The sequence below is a fragment of the Patella vulgata genome, chromosome 1 (genome assembly GCF_932274485.2).
Source record: "Patella vulgata chromosome 1, xgPatVulg1.2, whole genome shotgun sequence".
In the NCBI taxonomy this organism is placed as follows: domain Eukaryota; kingdom Metazoa; phylum Mollusca; class Gastropoda; family Patellidae; genus Patella; species Patella vulgata.
This window is the reverse complement of record NC_065879.2, coordinates 74726304-74747186: the sequence shown is the minus strand read 5'-3', so window position 1 is coordinate 74747186 and position 20883 is coordinate 74726304. Positions and strand designations below refer to the sequence as shown.

Sequence of the window (20883 nt, the reverse complement as noted above, 5' to 3'; positions counted from 1 at the left end):
GAATCTATTGAGTGCACACAAATTTGTCAATGGAGGGGGGGGGGGGGTAGTCCTGTCTAAACAGGCATTTTATTTTTGTCAGACATCGAGCTCAACCCAGCAGGTTTGACTTGAAATAATCCTGTCGGCACACTGGGATTTAAATTCGGAACATTGTAGTCGTAAATCCAGTTGCGTTCGACTACTGCAGGACACTCATAACCCAGGAATCTTCATGAAGTTACAGACATTTCAGTGAATAAGTGGATTGGGTGGAGCTTAACCGTGCAATAACTAGACATATTGAACATGTGACAAAGTTATTGCACAACTTTGCTGATTTGCACTGGTTTTAGTAGAAATCATATAGAGAAGAGAGGCCTACGACCTCTGGTTAAACCCGTTAACTCATGAAAGCTGTGCTATAAACATAACTTAATTGTGTATGGGTGGCCCTTGTAATCCATCATATTAATACATTTACAAAGAAATACTAACATACACTGTGGAACAATCACCTTATTTCTGGATAAACCTGTCTATAAGTCACATGCATGTGCAGGAATAGATAACAAACCTCATCTCTCAACCCTCCGTGTTTCGAGGTCCTATTAACTTCAACATAGCAAATGTGGGAGCGATTCGCATCCGGCATTAGTAAACAAAATTGACATACTTTTCATCAAAACAAAGATTGATTATTGTTATTTATAATATTTCTGCCACACCCAACTACAATTAAGCATATAATCCTACCTGACTGGGGTGCAAATCCCCTCTTTTTAAATCAAAGCGACAGTAGAATGCTTTTTCCGACATTTTAAATTTATGTCTGTAACAAATAAAGGCAAGGCCTCGTGTGCAATAGTCAATCAAAGTACTAATCTGATCAGAGTTGCACAGTAGTAATAGCCGTAATTATGAACGTCCGAATCAATTTTGATAAAAACCAATGCTCGATTTACTTTATTGTCAATATTTGCTGATAAATGAATGTTGTTTCAGTAGATTGGACTGCGTATGTGTAATAAGTACTAATAGTATAAAATTAACTTATTTTTAAGATGGTACATGCATTAATAAAGAAACTGAGTTTGCCACTTGGAACTAAAGGCATCCAATCGTCGCTAAAAACAAGCACATCAGTATATCTCAGCGTTTTTAGTTACGTTCTCGTAGCTAGTGCAGGAACAACTTCTCACCTTGCTTCTGTTTTTTTTTTATTCTACTTAGTAATAGAATTTGCAGTTTATTGTTGTATTTTACTGCTCACAAATAGTATTAATTTGTAACATTTAATTTGCTAATTAGTCACTCAATCAAATCATAGCTAGGTGTCATCATAGCTACTGACAATGGCCCTGCTTGATTTATCCATACTGGCGCATACCGGCTGACCACAGTTCGGCAGTTTCCCCGGCGAGGTCACTTGATTTAACCAGAAGTCGACAAAAATTCGGCCGCGGCGTACGCCGAATGCGCCGCTTTGTCGGCAGCGGCGATCACCGGCGCAAGATGATGAACATAAAATTCATGTTAGTTAGGAATATTAAAGCGTTAAAATTAAACCAAATGCTTTAAAGTTGAATTAAGGCTACGTAAAACCAGGTGTTCATATGTCATTTATTTAATATTTTTTTTTGGTAATACTACAAATAATTTTCTGTATTATTTTGCGGTCACTTACTTATAGTAATGCTTTCATGAATACTGTTTTTACACACCCACATTGAAATGTGGTCGTATATTGTTGTCGCCCCCGTCCGTCCGTCCATCCATCGGTCCAACGTCCACAATTGCTTGTGGACGCTCTAGAGGCCAAAGCTAACATCCGATTGACTTTAAATTTATATACAGTGTTTAAGGTCATGAGACGAAGAAGCCTATTGATTTTCAGCGATAATTACTGCCAGCGTAATGGCCAAATTTATCATCCGATTGACTTCAGATTGATACACAGAGTTTGATGAACAGCTAAATCCATGATATTAAATGTTTCGTATTCTAAACGTTAGCATGTGACAGAACTTGATAATTACTTAATGAGTTGTTACTTTTAATCAGATTTTATTGTATCATAAATGTTTCATTACCGAAAAAAGTAAAAATATGCGACAACTCTTGTTGACTGCACGGACGCTTTAGCTGCTGTGGGCGTATGTTTCGTTGCCTGGCAACCTATTGTTATTAAAACATGTCATGTTACCGGTTTAATATTATAATATTATCCAACGCCAAATTTATTATCAGCCGGATCATTTGATTTGCTCTGATACGGTAACCTGACCAGCTTACGCCTTGTACAAACCGTCTCGCTTATTGGCGGACAAATCAAGCAAGCCTAATAATTAAATGCTGTATGACATTTCAAAGTTGTGTTTTTAATTACCTTAATTCAATCATTAAATGAAATGAAATGGGGTTTAATGTCCTACTGTTCTGCTCCTAACCTGGACTAATGAAGACGGGCCTACCCTTATATAGAATTCCAACTGCCAAGGGATCTTTTACGTGCACGCCAATGTGTCCCATCCGAACGACTAGACAGCTGTCCTTGTCAGGCCCTCTGTCCTGTATCACTGACAAGGGGAAACCACGCCGGAAAATCTGGATGAACTTTCTCAGCCAATGCAGGGATCGAACACCCGACCTCCAGACTAGCAAGCCAGCGTCTTACCCACTTAGCCACATGATTCCCAATTCAGTCATTAAATAAGGACTACATGTATAATAAAGACTACAGGTACATGTTTATAACATTATCAATAATAAGCAGACTTTCAATAAAATGACTTTATTAGGATATGATAATGCAATTGAATAAACAGTAAGATAGATGATAAATTCAAATATTATTTGATATAGAACACATCCTATTACTATAAAGTATAAATAAATGCAAGTTTCTAAACATTGCCAGCTATTTTCACAATTTACCTAAATGTACCTACTGAATGGCTGATGGCCATGCTATAAAAGTTAAAAAATATTTACTGAAGTTCACATATAAAATATTAATTTAATTTATACATATACTTTAATATACTGGCTCGAGTATTAATCACATTGGTGGTGTTTGATGACAGCAAATCTAGATGTGTCTAAAATCTACCCTTTGCCTACAGTATAAGCTTATTTGTTCAAATTTTACATACTCAATTTGTCATGATAGCAACTCAAATAATAATTAACAATCAAATCAACAAAGATGATCAATTTAAGGCTGTTTCTTCATATGGTTAAACTGCAGCATGATGAAGATATGATTTTATAGGTAGAACAAATAACAGAAATAAAAGGCTTTACTTAAACTTAAAGAGAGAGAGAGAGAGAAATGGGGTTTAACGTCCACTCGACACAAACTAGGTCATTTTGGGACTAACACATGGTTCAATTTTATTTCAATAATTCGCTTGCGCATAGGGGTCTTTAGCAGTGGGAGGAAACCGGAGGACCCAGAGAAAACCCACAAGGTTTTACTTAAAGAGCATTATGCAGATTTAGATCAACTAAACAAGCTTTAATTTCATTTTTTCATGATCTGTCTTGCGAAATGATATCGTTTGTCACATTAATTTGCAAACTTCTCAACATGTTACAGATAATGTGACACATGCTTGCCCATATCTTGGCTATATTGGCTGATTTGTATTACATCAACTATGCAAAGCCATCAACTCTTTGGTGTTTGAGCTTAAAATCTGTTCATAATCAACTCCTATATTTAGATAGCCCAACAAGCGCTAAATTCCTTCATATTATCTCAACATATATATTGTCATATATAATTTTAGTATAAAAATAGAAAAAGATTTTAAAAAATCAACCAGGACACACACAAAAAAAAGAGCTATTATGTAGATAGTCTACAACCTTTAAATTATAAATGTTAACCCTGATATCAAGTTAAATGAATGCTGTTATAAGAATTATTAATCAGTTTTAGAACGAACTTTGTTAGAATTACCACCTACAATCTTCTGTCTCTGTCGTAACATGTGTAGATATAACTGTGGAAATACTGAAATGAATATTATCGGGTGTAGAAATTTCAAAATAAATTTTTAACGATAGGGAGAGGGGTGGGATATGGGGCTTGGGTAATGGAAGATTTATTTCATCATTTATTTCATTCATGTGAAGTATCCACAGTAAGCCATACGGTTACATGTAGATGCCATCATTACAGACTAGTCAAATCAGGAGACAAAAAGACAAGTAAATGGAATTTGAATGTCGAAAGAACCGATTCATAAATCAACAATGACAACCAAGATTATGGCATATCAAGACTGTAAATCAAGAATCCAAGCTGGGTGGTGTCATAGAACTTATTTTACTCAAGTAACAAGATTCCAGCTTTATAAATGGATCTATATTTTAAACAAATAAACATCTCTAAACAGTTGGTCATATTTAATAAGATTGTGTTGTAACATCTCCTGGTGTACGTTTATCCGGACTACAGGAAATGAAATGGGATTTAACATCCTAATTTTATGTGCCAACGTTATTTTCCTACCACAACTTTTGGGTACCTCTAACGAGGAATTACTGTCATGTAATGTTTACATTTTTATGTGACTCTCATTATTACATTATCCAGATGGCTTTTCAAATGGTTATACATGCTGGACAACTAATTAATTTTCACAGCAGTTTGTACATAAATAGAAGTGTAAACTGTATTAAAGATGACAACTTACCTGGTATGTACATGAGTATTACGAACCAGAGAAAATAGAAGAAATTAAATGCCATGTTATATTGATTAGGTAGGTCTAGATTGTATAAGTTGGTTTCTTTAACAACTGGTATAGCACCCCATATAGTCAACAATTCACCCTATAAACAATACATTCACTCTGTTAATTAAGTAATAAACAATTACTCACACTTTACACTGCACTGACTTGGATGGAGAAATCCTTAAGCATGTCAAAAAAGATCAGTTGATCCAACTTCAGATATTTTCTGATGTTCTTTAAATGTGATGCTTCATAAACATAGAGCTTAGCATATAGATGATTTACACTGCAGTCTTGAAATTAATTTCCAACAGGACACTAGTTATTTCAATGCAAGGTTAACTATGTATTTTGGAGATAGTTGCTAGGTAACAAGACCTACAGGCAAGCAGCTATACAATTTAAGCAGTAGTCAGTCGTACTGTGATTGATAATACCCCTTCAACCATTTTGTCAATGTGGTGCTGTTTGGCCCTTTATATCTAATTACATGCAGTTTTCTTTTCTAAGACTATTTATTCAATAAATATTTGCATATTATACAATATATATAATTATATTATCTAAAAACCGCAGCTTATATAAAGTAATCTCTCGATGCAGTTGTAAATATACTTACCAGAACACCAATTGGATAAAGTATGATGAAAAACGTATATCTACAAATAGATCAATTTGAATCATTAAAAAAATATCTAATTTGATACAAAAAAATATGTAAATAAGGATTATAACCTGTTATTCTCTTGTTAATGTTTACTTTATGTAAGAATATGCTGACATGATGTTTTCTTGTTAATGTTTATGTAAAAATCGGTTGACATGACATTACCTTGTTAACTTTTACTTTATGTACGAATATGTAAAATACATTTCCTCAACAAGAAAATGGATATGTCAAGACTAAGTCAAAAATCTGGGTTAAATTCAAACTTAATGGCATGTCTTGAAGTAACATTCATAATCTAGAGCTCTCCTGTGGTTTATCTGTATATGATACTAATGCATTATCTTCTGCTAGGAATTAAAGGGGGAGAGGGGGTGGAGACTTTTCAATTTGTCATTCACTTCATTGGTGCAAATCTATGAGATTTTGTAAATGCAGATTCAAATTTTCTTGTGGCTGTTCGATATATTGCACTCTAGTCGGATGGGGTAACTGCTTATTTTGAGCAAAATTACAAAATGCCATTGAAACAATTTATTAGACATCTGTATGGGCTAACATAGTTGTGTGAATGCTGTTAATAGATTGTGATCACCGATAAAAAATCAGTTCAACGGAAACAAGTAAGTCTTAAGGATAGCCTCACTCTTGAAAATAGCAAAGAAAATCACAATTCCACTTACCTACACCAAACAAGTAAATATGGAACACTGCCAATCAGAGAAAAGAAATAAAATGAGTAACGAATAATTTCTGTTAAACTCCACGCCAACAAAAACAAAACAACGGACGGACTGGATTGAACCTAAAATATATTAAAACATAACGTTTGTATATACATCACTGACTAATATTTCCTAATTTGCTATCAAATAGAGTCTTAAATTGTTTCATTTTTTCTCATGCAGTTTTAATTTAGGACTTGTGTTGATATATCAATAAACCAGCAGTTGCCAGGCAAGACACAGACACATTTTGCAAGAGATGGTTAGAGAACAAGCTAAAAAAAAAAAATGCGATTTTTCGTACAATCAGGGGCTATAATCCAAGAATTTATGGTCTGAAATGCATGAATATCGAAAGGGACTAAGATCTCTGGGATATAAATATATTTTTTAAGTTTCATCAAAATTCGGACAAAAATTGGGACCTCTAGAGGGTACAATCAGGGATCATAATCCATTAAGTTATGGTCTGATATGTGTACATATCCAAAGGAACTGAGATCTTTGAGATATTAACATATATTTTAAGTTTCATCAAGAATTGTTACGGTCCGATTGTTACAAAATTCAAACTCAATCACCATCAGGGTGTTACGATGAAGTATTGTAATGATTTTTAAAATCGGATAAAAATTTGACTTCTAGAGGGTCAACAAGCTAAAATCGCATTTTTTGTTCAAACAGGGGAAATAATCCAGGTTTGAAGGAACCATTAAAATTGGATCACACCCTTGATATTACTTATTTGCGTACAGGGAGCGGCCATTTTGTCCGGCAGTTTCGGTCCAATTTCATGAAATTTAAACTCAACCATCATAATGATGTAACAGTGATATATTTAAAAGTTTTTGGGGACCACGGATAAAAATTGTGACCTGTAGAGTGTCCACAAACAAATTGTGGACGTCTGGACGGACAGGGGCCACAACAATATACATCCACATAAAAATGTGGGCGTATAAAAAATACTTCCATGAGATTGTCTGTGTGCATATACCTACCTGTTTAACACTGAAGACCACACCCCAAACTAAAAATACTCTAGAGGCAACTTGAAATGCTGTTAAAACAACACTAGATTTCACAAATCCTACAGCACAATGTAAAACCTATAAATAAATTGATAATATTTAATATCATGTTTACCTCTTTAGTACCTGAGTGGTATATACAAGTATATACCCTAGTTTTATGAATAAATGAGAGAAAAGGGATCCTTTTACATCATTTTCTAAATTACTGCTCCATATATAGCCTAAAATTACCTCAATACCGTATTTTTCGGCGTGTATAAGGCGCACTTTTTTTACCAGGTATTTTATTTTCTAGAAGGGGTGCGCCTAATACATAGTATTTAGCAAATCTTGGCTTTTCTGTGTGTCAACATCGAGGTCTGAAGTTGATCATATCGACAACAGCAATAAAGATGGCGGCCATTTCCCATACCGATATCCCGTATACCGTTAGTCATAGACGACAGTGGCAACAATATGGGTCAATAGCGGTTTAGTGTTATTAAAATATCTGCAAAGATATCGTAAATAATTAGATGACATATTTTTCTGCTATTCCGACATTCCGATGTCGTCATTTTTCGTGCAATAAATATGGCGGCCATTTAAGATACGGTATCGGCTTTTCCGTATACCGTTAGTCATATTTCTATTATTCCGGCTTTTCTGTATACCGTTAGTCATAAACGACAGTGCTAACAATATCTGCAAAATTCTCGTTAATATTTCTATTATTCCTGCGTATTTGATGACATATATTTCTGCTAATCCGTTTACCAGTACAGTTAGCCACTGTCGGCAATCCAAACAGTGTGTCGTTAACGGTGATATCAGTCAAGTTGACGAAAAGGCGGGGCTTACGACAGACAAAGAGTTTTCATTGGCTATTAGAAGGGTAATTTCCATTGAGCACACGCTCATTATACCATAGGTTATGGGTATTGTCTGTTACAATGACAGCGTTAATGGGCGGGATTACAGTTAAACTTGCAGAATATATCGAAGAACAGAACAAATTTAAGCCATCGACTAAAATATATTTTAATGACATAAAAAATTAACACAAGTATAATAAAAACATATAATAAAAACAAACAGGTTCACCAGTATAGCACAGCATAGTTATAGGCACAGTATAGATATAATAAAATATGGATATAACATACATACAGCTTCTTCGGTTTATAGCACGGCACAGTTTTAGACACGTATAGATTTGAGATATCACTTTTTGTTTTATTTTAAAGTTATTTTATATTGATATCTGCTTTGGTAAAACCATTAAATTCTTCTTCTTCGTCCTCTTCCTCAAAAATACGAAGAATGTCGGCGTCTTCAAGTCCTGGTACTTTTTCGTCTGTGTAGTAAATGTCGATGTCATCTTGAGTATTGTCGTCGTCATCTTCTTCCACCACCTTTCTTCTTTTATTTGCTGGCTCCTTTTCTACCATTTCATCCCATAACATGTCATCTTCTGTCCCATCCATAGCATTTGATATGCAGCATTTCTTAAAGGATTTAATAATGATTTCTGGATTGATCGACTTCCACGCCTCTAGTATCCAAGTGCATATAACGTTTAATTCGGGTTTTCGTCTGGCGCCCCCTTTCGTATACGAATGTTCATCGCCTGCCATCTAGTCGGACCACATCTGTCTAAGTTTTATTTTCATTGGTTTATTTATTGATACATCTAATGGTTGAAGCATACTGGTCATACCCCCAGGAATGATGACTAAGTCGGTAGAGTAGAGTACTTCCTCTTGAGGTCTGTCTTCACCGATCAGATCGATGACATCTAAAGGCATCCAATACAAGAAGGCCCTTCTTTTTTCTCAAAGCTCCAGGTCTCTTCCCCCATACATTTTCAAGCCAATCAGCTGTTAAATTATCGCCCATCCAACCCTTTTCCTGTGTCTTTACTATAATGCCCTTTGGAAATATCATGCCTTTAGGTAGGGTCTTTCTTTTAAATATGACGTAAGGTGGTAATTTTCCGCCATCTGCTGTACAGGCCAACATCACTGTGAATCTGTTCTTTTCGTTGCCGGTTGTTTTAATGTTGACTGTCTTCTCTCCTGTTTTGTGGATTGTTGTGTTACTTGGTAAATCAAATGTCAGTGGGGTCTGGTCTGCATTTCCTATCTGATCCAGGGTGTAATCATGCTTGGATCTTAGATTAATGATGAATTTTTGAAAACTGGTTAGTTTGTCGTCAAAATCTTGTGGTAGTTTCTGTGATATATGTGTTCTTCTACGAATTGATAGGTCGTGTCGGTTCAGAAATCTGTACACCCAACTTGATGTTGCATTGAAACTTGCATATTTGGCTTTGCCCTTTGCCAACAATAGTGCCTTTAGTCTGACTTCTGTTGTCGAAACGGGCAAACCTTCTTGACGCCTCTCATTCACATAGTCTACCAATTCTCTCTCAATTTGAGGATAACGTGCGGCGCTCCACCTATTCGCTTCTTTACTAGGTTTCATGTCGGTAAGTTTCCCCTTCATCGCCCTCCAACGTCTCACGTTTGACTCCCCCAAACTAAATTCACGACCCGCGGCCCTATTACCGTGTGCTTCAGCGTAACTAATTACCCTCAACTTCTCCTTAGCGGTATAAGCGGTTCGTCTCGTAGCCATTCTGAATAAATAATTTTTAAGAATGATGGAATGTTCACTGGTGTTTTATATACATCGGGGTGTTTTCTTTGAGCAAGACTGTCTTTTAGTAACCGTTTTAAGTTACCGACGGTTTTCATTCAACATGGATTCAGTGATTGGCCCATTGTTATAATTTACCGGTATAGTTAATTATCTACCAGTGAGTTGTTATCGTTTTCTTTATGAAGTCGTTTGTAGTTGACAAAATCATTGTTTCTTTGATTGGTATTAAAAATGCTATTGTATTATTTTACCAGTATAGTTAATTATCTACCAGTGAGTTGTTACCGTTTTCTTTATGAAATTGTTTGTAATTGACAAAATCATTGTTTTTTTGATTGGTATTAAAAATGCTATTGTATTATTTTACTGATAGATCTAAATGGCTACAATCTGGGTATTGTCATGACGCGTGAAGTGGGCGGGGCAACAGACGCTATCGTTTGTCAGTTGTTTGCATAACTTGGAGTAAACTGGAATTGTTGTTTCTCTTTTACCGGTAGTCAGGATTTAAGTTGTGAGTAGCTGATCATGATATATTATTTCTACAGGTATTATTTAATTTGTTTATCATCAAAACCGATTCATTTATCACAGACAATTACTCACGAATTTAACACGATGTAATAGACGGCCATGTTTGTTGTGGGCGGGACTTGAATGACAATTTCACTACCGTACGAGCAACAGAATTACAGCTGAAAGTTATGCAATAATGCAATTGCGTGTTATAATTAATATAAACAAATGTAACAAAAGCAATTTATTTCATAAAGAAATATAATTATATAAAGCTTGATACGGCTAAATATCGGTAATTATTATAACTGTAAACAATAGAGTTTGACCTAGTTACTGGAGATCGCAGGTGGATTTGAGTCACATATGCTATGGCACGAGTTTCACACGCGCTGGGAAAGGGTGCGCCTAAGCCACGCATATTTTTTTTTTCCTGAAACACCTCTACCAAAGTCGCCCTGCGCCTTATCTACGCATGCGCCTTATACACCGAAAAATACGGTAGTTAACAGCCATTTATGTGACTTGGAGTACAGGAAGTTTTTCAACAACAATATACACGTTTTAATTAATATAGCCTCCATTATCTAGTAATGTTTGTGAAGCACATCTACGTGTAAGATAGTATCGTCAGACTAAGTAGTTGACACTTTGTAATAATTAACTTGCTTAACTTTTTGGTGTACACTTAGTACAAATGTAGGTAATTTGAGTTCATAATTTGATTTTTATTGGTTATTATAAATATACTTTCACAAAAAAATAATTTTAAAGGGTCGAAAAAATAACCCAAAATATTTTTTTAGATTGCATGTATGTTTAAATGAGCTGAAATATTTGGAATATTAGTGAGGAAACATAACCATTGTTGATTTAATAAGAAACAATGGTATCTGGTAATTTACCTCTAAAATAGCTGCTGTTTGAAATATCTGGACAATCTGTTCTACTTCCTGATATAATCCAATATGTGTCTTATTTTTCAACCAGAATTGAACCATTTTAAACATAAGAAAGGCCCATCTGAAAGTATATCATAAAGCATGTCAATTAAATGACTCATTTTATAGAACCCAGAGAATGGCAAAGGGAAATAGCTGGTTAAAAAGCACATGGGCTGATGGGTGAGGTATCTTTACCAAAGCAGATGACTGATTAAAATACATTTTAATTTTAATTTGGGGTTTTCTTAGCTGTTTATTTTTTTAGCTCAGATTGGAAGTATTATATTTACCCTCATAAACCCTTATATGTAGCATTTGGCGTTTTGAAAATTAAATCTTACAATGACAAAATTTTGAAATAAAGTTAAAATCACTTAAATGAAGTATAGAACTTTAGCACTGTTTCAAATAATGTCCATCAACAGTGTCAAATCAAAGTCAGTGATACGATTATCAGCCTACTTGCTCTATTTATTTTGAAAATCTGGTCGTGGCAGTTGGGAAATTTGACTGCAGTGTTTGAAGATAATGTGCATTTTTGCAATAGTTAAGGCACAATTACAGCTTGAGTATTCAAGTCAGCTGTGCTAGGACCAGAGTCTTCTAAACAGCCCCATCTTCTGTTATTTGAAAAAAAAAAATAATTTATTCATAATTTATTGGCTATCTCAAACAGGCAGGTCTTTCTTTAGGCTTTAAATGTTATATAAATTATTAATTAGACATTAAGGCAACATTAGGTAAGATTAGATAAAGAGCTGACAGTTTTCGCTATAATAGTTACAAAATAGATAATGAAAACGGAATATACGGAAAAATTCAGTCAAATTACTTCACTCTAAGACTCTTGAGTGTGAGCCAAGTTGTCGGCGATACATGTTCAATAAATAATCTTGCCTCGATTGTCATTACTACGATTGTTACGATAATAAACAAAGTCTTGAATACCCATTTATTTGATTATTTCATCAACAACAAAACATATTCAAAACTACTAAATATCGGAGCCATCCGATGACATCGAGAGTTGATTATGCTCTTGCTAAATCTACCTATTGGCATTGCTCCGATTTTACGTAGATTTAAATAAATATGTTATGCTGTTGATGATTTAACGTGAAAATGGATAATCAAGGCTTTGTTTATTATTGTAACAACATAGTCAGTAGTAGCACTAGCAATGTCATGCATATCATGGCAATCGACTCACGAGGCAGATAACTCGACTCAGCAGAGACAGAGTGAAGTAATTTGATGAAATTTCCAAGCTACCCTCTTTATTATCTATTTTCTAACTATTACAGCGAGAACTGTTACATAATGGCCCTTTAATCGTTCATGAGCAAAAAAGAGGTTTGTGAGGTTTGTTTCACTTTGGACTTTGACATGGGTTACCTCCCCCTGAGTACATTTGCATTCGTTAAGTCCTCATCTTGTACGAGTTGTTTTCAGCGAATCTGCAATTGAAATAAAGAATCTAAACGAATCTATCATTTTCTTCTGTTCCTGGACTTACCCTGCAAGCTGCGCTATATTATAAATTATTAAATACAACCGAATAATAATATTTTGACCCTTGCTTTCAGCGGGCTTGCTTGTTTTGGGGGCCATGTTAATTCTAAAAATAACTGAATGTAGTCGTGATTATCACAAATCAAAAATAAAGACAAATCTCTAATCGAGACTATCCAGATAACGCTAACTGAAACCGGTTCAAGAATCCAAATAGTTTCACGTCACGTGATTATTGATCGATGACGACAGGAAAAGTTTGATCACGTGACCTACCCCGGCGACGAAATGTTTTGATGCCGTATTGACACATAATAATGAAAGATTCGTGAATTTTAACACGGGGAATGTGAAAAATATGCCAAGCTGATGATGAGATTTGGGTTACATTTGGATTGATTGTTTATTTCGTTTTCTAGTCGAGAGGTTTTGGATTAATTTCGGCCAAAATGAGCCACCTTATGACTGAGACAGAAAAAGGCCCGGGGTATGTATTTCTATTTCTGCTGATGATTATTTTATTCCTACGTACGAACGATTAACGTTGATGGTATCTTTCACAATAGGCTACGACAAATCAAACAACTAACTATTTTTGTGAATTATTATTTAATTATTAGCAGTTGGTTATGAATGAAACCAGAAGTATTGTCAGCGATGTCGACGGTTAATTTGTAAGATTATATGATATGAGCCTGCCAACAAATTTTAAAAAAAACCCTATTATTACCGGTATCTCAAGCGACTTAGGTCCAGGCCTTGATATTCTTTTTTTAATTTTTATGAAAAAATATTAAAAATAAAAAAAATGATTTAAGATCTACCTATTATCAAAATGATTGACCAATATGCCATATTTATCTGTGGATAATTATATACCGTAGTAACTGAAAAAAAGATTATATGTTGATATTAATGCATTGTAAATTTGCATTACATATTAAATATCCTCTTATGTAGTTGCCATGCAATATTCAATAACCTGTATATTGATATTACATGTTCATCCACAGTATTATATGCAATATTAAGTAATTCATATTTAAATCCGGAGTATATCACACATCTTATAGGATAGTGCACATTTATACCATGATTCATCCCATCATTGCAGATCAGTCCCCAAAAAATATTTGAAGTATATTGGACTACAAATTTTGTCTTCTTTTTTTTTGTCAGAATTCAAATTAATAACCCCAAACCGCTGTCAAGAATATGAACCTCTGTTATTGATAGCTAGGTCTCAATGGCAGCTTTCAAATCCTTGAACAAGGAAAATTCATGCAAACTAGACATGATGAAGGTTCAACCAAATATGAGCATGTTTCTGTGACAAATAGCAAGTTTATATAGTGGGTAAATAGGCAATACACTGCATGTAATATTTACTGTACAGTATAATGAGAGAGAAATGGGGTTTAACATCCACCGGCCACAAACTAGGTCATTTCTGGACTAACACATGGTTCAATTTTATTTCAATAATTTGCTTGTGTGTAGGGGTCTTTAGCAGTGGGAGGAAAAGGGAGGTCCTGGAGAAAACCTACGATGTTGGAGAGGCGACCCTACTTCTTGTCACGTACAACCGGGGATTTGAAACCATGCCAGATGACTCAATACAGACCTTATGATACAGCACGCGGCCATTCCCCCCCCCCACCGGCCCCAGTATAATGAAATATATCAAAACATATTTTATTTACTACTCAGCAGAAAAATATCGGCACTTACAATTAAATATGTTCCCTGTTTGTATTTATTTGAAGAATATTTTGTTATAAACTATATAAAGTATGATTTTATATCAGGCCTTGGATTGAAAAGCAACCTGAGTAAGTCATAAATAACCTTCCTGCTGTTAGTTGTTTTTTTTTGTTTTTTTTTTCTTTATTAAGAGATCCCAATGGCTTAAATAAATAGATGATATAGATTTCAAAGAATTGCAAATTATATTTTGTTAATCTAAGAAGCCTATAGATTTTTTATTTATAAATAGTTTGCTGTGACAGAACATGCTTTGATTTAGACTAATTATCCAATTACTTGTAATTAGCTTATTAGTTCCATACAATTCCAATGCAGATAATTAGCCTTATTAATATTACCCTCATTATGAATTATACTGGTAATTAGTTTTAGATGCTGCAAGAATGAATGGTATATGACATCATAGACAAATGGTGTCTTAGAGTGACATCACAGTCATAATGACATCACAATAGCTTTTATATCCATGACATAAATATTAGAGAGATCTAATATTATTTGAGGATGATTTGATTTTGTTTATGCATAACATTTTATTAAACAAAAAATTTTGTTTATAAATAATTCACTTTTATATTTAAATTGTTCTAGATTTTTTAGAATTTGTAAAATTTATAATCTTTTGAAGAATACATTTAATAAAAAACCTAAATGATTATGAATAATGACAAAGAGAGGGGATTTATGTGGCAGGGTAAGACAGTTGGAATTATAGATCAAATCACTGAATGGATTTTAACTGTATGCAGAGATTAATCTTGAATAATTTTTAAAAATCAGTTCAACATGTCTGCCATTATTCATGAATAAGCAGGGATTTATTGTAATAATCCCTTTTATATCCATGTGAGATAATCACCATATAATCCTCTTTAACTGTGCAGAGATTTCATGGATATTAATTTTCACAACATTTTTTATGTTAATCAGATTCAAATTACCTATATTATTGTACATGTGTCAATCACACGGTGTACCTACATGTGTCTACACGGTGTACCTACATGTGTCTACACAGTGTACCTACAAGTGTCTACACAGTGTACAAGTATCTATACAGTCAGTGTACCTACAAGTGTCTACACAGTGTACCTACAATTGTTAATTACACAGTGTAGCACTTGTTTCATTGTTTCTGGTTTCAGTAACAGATACAAGGGGTGGTTTTCCCAAAAATAAAAGAGAAAAAGTCCAATAATGTAACAACCTCTCATTGGATCTGCCCCTTACATCACATGCAGTTTTATCTGAAAATCAAGTCACCATAAGTTGACATGTACCAAAATAACTTAAAACCTACTGAATTTAAAAAATATATATATACATATATGATATTCTTTAAGGACTTAAAAATGAATGAGGTCATGTTGGGATGTCAAGACAATATAATATCTTAAAACATGTCATATAATCACCTTGAATTGTAATCGCATGCTCTAGCCTAGTAATCTAACCATACAGCTACTGTAATAAAAGTTAATTAAATTCCTAGATAGGAATAGTCATGAAAGATCCCAGTTTTACATAGCGTGTAGAGCGTAATTCTCACCAGTTGATGTGCCTAGTAGTCATTTAAATTAATTCTACCTGATAACCCAATATACCTACAGGTTGATACAGTTGATTTATAATTAAACAGGGGTTACAAATCACGCTGTCAAATTATTAAAGTGTTGGGTGATATTTTATAATATTTCAGTATTGTGCTTATTAATGACCCCCATCTTCATTAGCCCAGGTTAGGAGCAGAACAGTAGGACGTTAAACTCCATTTCATTATTAATGACCTGGTATTTGGTTTCATTAATATCTTCATCCAACTTTTCCCTATAGTTATAAATAAATCTTTGATAGATTTCAGACAAATGCCAGTACCAGTATTTATTGTATTGTAATAAGTGTTAAACATGAAAGTCACATTTAATATTTTTATCTTGGTTTTATTATCAAATAAAAGGTTAAAATGAATACCAACTGTGATATGATAATTTTAATATCTTGGTATTAATTGGCTGAACACGTTAAAAGACCCTTGACAGTTGGAATCTGAAGAAGGGTTGGCAAATATGCTGCTGCCTAGGCAAAACTCTCCTATCTAGTATGGCACATGTTATGAAAGTGAATTAGATTAAGTTACAAAATTACTGAAAATTATTGATAATTCCATTCGTTCAAAATTCCTTGCTGAAAGTGGTAATAAAATCTTTTGATGGGCCTCTTTTTAATCCAAACGAAACCATGAGTTGTTAATCTATCATTAGTAACATTGTTTTGTTCAATAATCAATTTGTTTGAAAAATTAGACATTGTCGGAACAATGCAAATGGCAATTTCTTCGTTACTTTACCAAAAATGTATGATTATTTGTGTATTAATAATAATATGTGAATATGTGTAAGCTATCTTTAAATATGGACAATGATATTTAAATATCTCTCGAAAAAAAAATGATATTGATTAGTTTAATAATTAAATTGATTGTTTATTTTCGTTGCAGCCCGCTGGCCAACTATAATAGTTTAACAGATGGCCATCTAACAGGATATTTTGCTAATGCCAGAAAACGAAAACATCTCCGTAAAGTTGGACTGGTCAGTAAACATTTTAAAATATTTTATATTAAACTAGAAGAATGCCCGGCTTCGCTCGGGGGTTATAACTCCGAAACCGGAAGTGGTAGACTAACGCCACCTGGCCTATGTTACTCCCCGGTCCGAGCTACCCCTATACCCCAAATTTCAGACTCGGGGCAGACCTAGTGTAGCCGCCAACCCCGAACAGACAGACAGACAAACGATAGTCACAAATATTAGTATAGATTTCAGACAGTTCTGCAGAAATGAGTACAATTAGGGGTGGGTATAAATAAAATCTCAGTTTTGTCTTATCAACATTATAAATATTGTGCACATGCAGTGACATATTTCAATCGTGATTGGTCACTCAAATACTGCTATAAAAAATTTTGTACACTTAAACATACATTATGCAAGAGCTAAATCTGCCTATTGCAGGTCTTTCTTTAGGCCTGAAATGTTATCTAAATTATTAATTATACATTAATTAACTTATCCAGACCATAATCAACTCGATATTTACTGGATTAGGATCCCATTCGCTGCTCAACTTTCATTCATGATTTAATCATGAAATGGATAATCGAGACTATGTTCTTTTTTATCGTACCGACTTTAGTAATGATGATCGAGCGAAGATAGACCGAAAATTCAATCGCTGTAATCTCGGTTCAATCAGAGTGGATCAATTTGACTGAAATTTTCAGCGAACTCCCTTTACAATATCTAGTTTTTAACTATTATAGTGAGAACTGCCAGCTCTTTATCTAATCTCCCATAATGTATCTTTAAGTTCAATATTATGTAGAATGTTCAATTCAATTACTATACATAATTAAGTCTTATGTCCATGTTGGGAAAGTTGAACCAAATCAATCAAAACGGGTAAACATTGAACAGTGCACTTTAAGAATTAAGAAGTTTGAATTCAATACTACGATGCACTGGCCGATATCTTCTAAATAACATGAATGTACATTTAATTTAGAAGACATTTTGCCATCGTATAATAGCAATTAATGACCATAGAAAATGAAAATATATCTTTAAGGAGCCATTTTTCCCTTATAGTAATATTAGTATCAATAAAAAGCCCCTAAGTTTCTATTTAACTGTGAAATAGCTGTTTCTCATAAATATTTGCTTTTTGACCTTTAATCATTCGAGTAAAGTCAAACTGTGAACTACAGGTGCTTAAGCCAGCTAGATTTTACTATAACTATAGTGTGTCCAGGATATCTACCCCCTTCTAAAAAATTCAGTTTTCTCAGTATTTACAGAGCCAAGTTGGAACAAATTTTAGAGTTCATAAACTTAAAGCTTCAGATTTCCGAGTGTGAGAAGACAAATAATTATTTTTCTTTTTAAATGTAACAGAACTAAGTTATGTGGGATATTGGATCTTTAAAACCAAATTTAAATTGATACAAATAAGTTAATCAACACTATTAGATGTCCCTTTAAATATTAAACTCTAAATTATCAAAATTGTGTTGCCCCCTCTCCATTGACTTTAAACTTTCAAGTTACAAGGCCTAAACTGTTGTCCTTACATTTAATACATTACAAATCCTCTGCTTTGTGGCAACCCTCAAACACTGCATTTAATAAAATATTGTTTAATAATATGGACTTGTTTTACGCAGTAGGCAATATTTACTGTGGCATTATAAAAAGTCAAGTTGATGACAAGCTGTTATGTCTGTAAATCTTCTTTGTTGACATATACTCTTCAGACATTTAAAGGGAGACCTATAGGACTATAAAACAAGAAATGAATACATTGAATTTAATTTTAAACATGTTTTGTCTTTAGAAGTTAAGTGTGCAAATCTCCAACTATGAATTTAAAGTTCACAAAAATATGTGCTGTTGTAGCTATTTTATCAATAAGGGATAGGACTGGAGTTTAATGTCTTGTCAGCATATACTAACCTACGATTATTGTTTTTATGGTCACATGTGCAAAGCTACGGAGCAGAATTTTGCAGAGACATTTCCACCTACTTAAATTACACCTGACAAAGGTTCTTTTACATGCATTCCAGAGCATACATGTACAAAGTTGGTCCTCAGTTTTTGTCCTATCCAAACAACTAGGCAACTCTTCCTTGCAAGTGCCACAGGCACTGCCCCTGACAAATGGGAACTAAGCTTGAAAAAAATCAAATGTTTCTTCTCCAGCCACCCTGGAATTGGAACTAGGCAACTCTTCCTTGCAAGTGCCACAGGCACTGCCCCTGACAAATGGGAACTAAGCTTGAAAAAAATCAAATGTTTCTTCTTCGGCGACCCTGGAATTGGAACCAGGGACATTCTAGTCAAGATGCAGTCCCCTACCACTTGACTACCGTGACCCCTATTTTATCTTTACATTTTAAAACAAATTCATTTATTTCTTTTATAACAGATTAGTCGCAGTGGACATCTTGTATCTGAAAATACCTACAGAATAAATACGGCACGGAAAGAACATAGGAAGCACATTAAAAATCTGTTAGCCCAGGCTATTGTAGAAAAAACACTTGATCTAGAGCGCCATAGACAAAATATTATAAAACAAAAATTAGAAGAAATTGCAAAAATGGAGCTAGTTCAACGTGTGCGGGTAAGTTTGAAGATTAATTCTTAAACATTTCTTATGGTTCTGTTTTTTGCCATTCGTTCTTGTACTTTACATGTATGTGTTCATTCACCCACACCATCTCATAGTCAACATCACCTGCGCTTATAAACACCCCCAAAAAATTGTTTTCTATTTGAAAAATGATAGAAACGTGTTTACTGTTTAGACATAATATATGGATATGATAGAAATCAATTTTGGCATAGAAATAAGTTGATAGCTTTTAAAGTCTATCCACCTTTTTGTATTCTTAGCTACTTTTCTGGTTATAAATACTTGTCATAAGCACTGTCTGCCACATGCACCTAACTTTAAAATTTCCTTGCATCCCTAGAGGATATTTTATTTCCAACCTTTATCCATTTCTCCAAAATTCACAATATAGTCAAATATACTATACATAAACCAGACTGGTGCCTCTTTGTCTAACAAACAGTGTACAGCACTGACCTTTGAAGATCAGTTCCATATAGTTTTAATACAAGTATCTGAGAAAAATAATCAAAGATTGTTGTGTTACTTAATCTTGAATTGAAAATAGATTTTCTAGTTTTCAGGATTTTGTTTGATTTTTTTTTCATTTTATTTACAAAGTAACTGTTTTTTAAGGACGGGGTGGGGTGGGGGTAGTTCTGCAAAGCTAGACCTTCCCTACTAGGGCACCAAATAAGTAATGATAAGTAATATGATCAATGTACATGACAAAGTATAGAAATATGTCATCAATTTATTGATTAGAGGTATTAATAATGTTTATAATTAGTCAAGCAGCTTTCCTTTGCACTGTGTCACGCTTCCTCAACCATTCTGTAAAACAACAACCCATAATATTTACGTGGTATTAGTTGCTAGGCAACAAGTATACTTCCATAAATAAGCTCGGGGAAGGATTAGAAAGGAATTGGTTTTCTAATCAATGATGATCTTTTAACTGTTTTTTCCCAAATGTAACATGTTTGAATTCAAATGTGAAACACTTTTCTAAGAAATAATGAAGATTGATGATTTTTGTTTTCACTTCTCAAGTATTGATATTGAGAATAAAACTCAGTTTGAAGGGGTAACAAAAAGGGGTGGTGAGGGATTATATATACTTATATAGGCTTAAGGGTAATGATTATAGTTTAATTAAAAAGATTAGCTGAA

The 20883-nt window shown here is 33.9% G+C and overlaps 2 protein-coding genes across 8 annotated transcripts in view; one reads left to right on the top strand and one right to left on the bottom strand.

Moving 5' to 3' along the window:
• Window positions 1-2757: 2757 nt before the first annotated feature.
• LOC126808731 (very-long-chain (3R)-3-hydroxyacyl-CoA dehydratase 2) lies at window positions 2758-12891 on the bottom strand (the record flags this gene model as incomplete). The annotated part of the gene is made up of 7 exons (XM_050533670.2): window positions 2758-4000; window positions 4686-4824; window positions 5347-5386; window positions 6078-6199; window positions 7121-7228; window positions 11218-11335; window positions 12773-12891. Coding segments are annotated over 7 exons (735 nt in total), but the record flags the coding sequence as incomplete, so codon positions are not given.
• A 134-nt stretch (window positions 12892-13025) lies between these two features.
• The window catches only part of LOC126812009 (glutamate-rich protein 3), a 49715-nt gene continuing 41857 nt past the window's right edge, over window positions 13026-20883 (top strand). For 6 of the 7 annotated variants that reach the window (XM_050538149.2, XM_050538138.2, XM_056099231.1 and 3 more), the window contains exons 1-4: window positions 13026-13255; window positions 14577-14600; window positions 17033-17126; window positions 19522-19719. In XM_050538149.2, the coding sequence (XP_050394106.2) occupies window positions 13218-13255; window positions 14577-14600; window positions 17033-17126; window positions 19522-19719 (354 nt within the window). In that variant the 5' untranslated portion in view covers window positions 13026-13217. The remainder of the gene's footprint in view (window positions 13256-14576; window positions 14601-17032; window positions 17127-19521; window positions 19720-20883) is intronic. The other variant, XM_050538127.2, reaches the window with a different exon arrangement.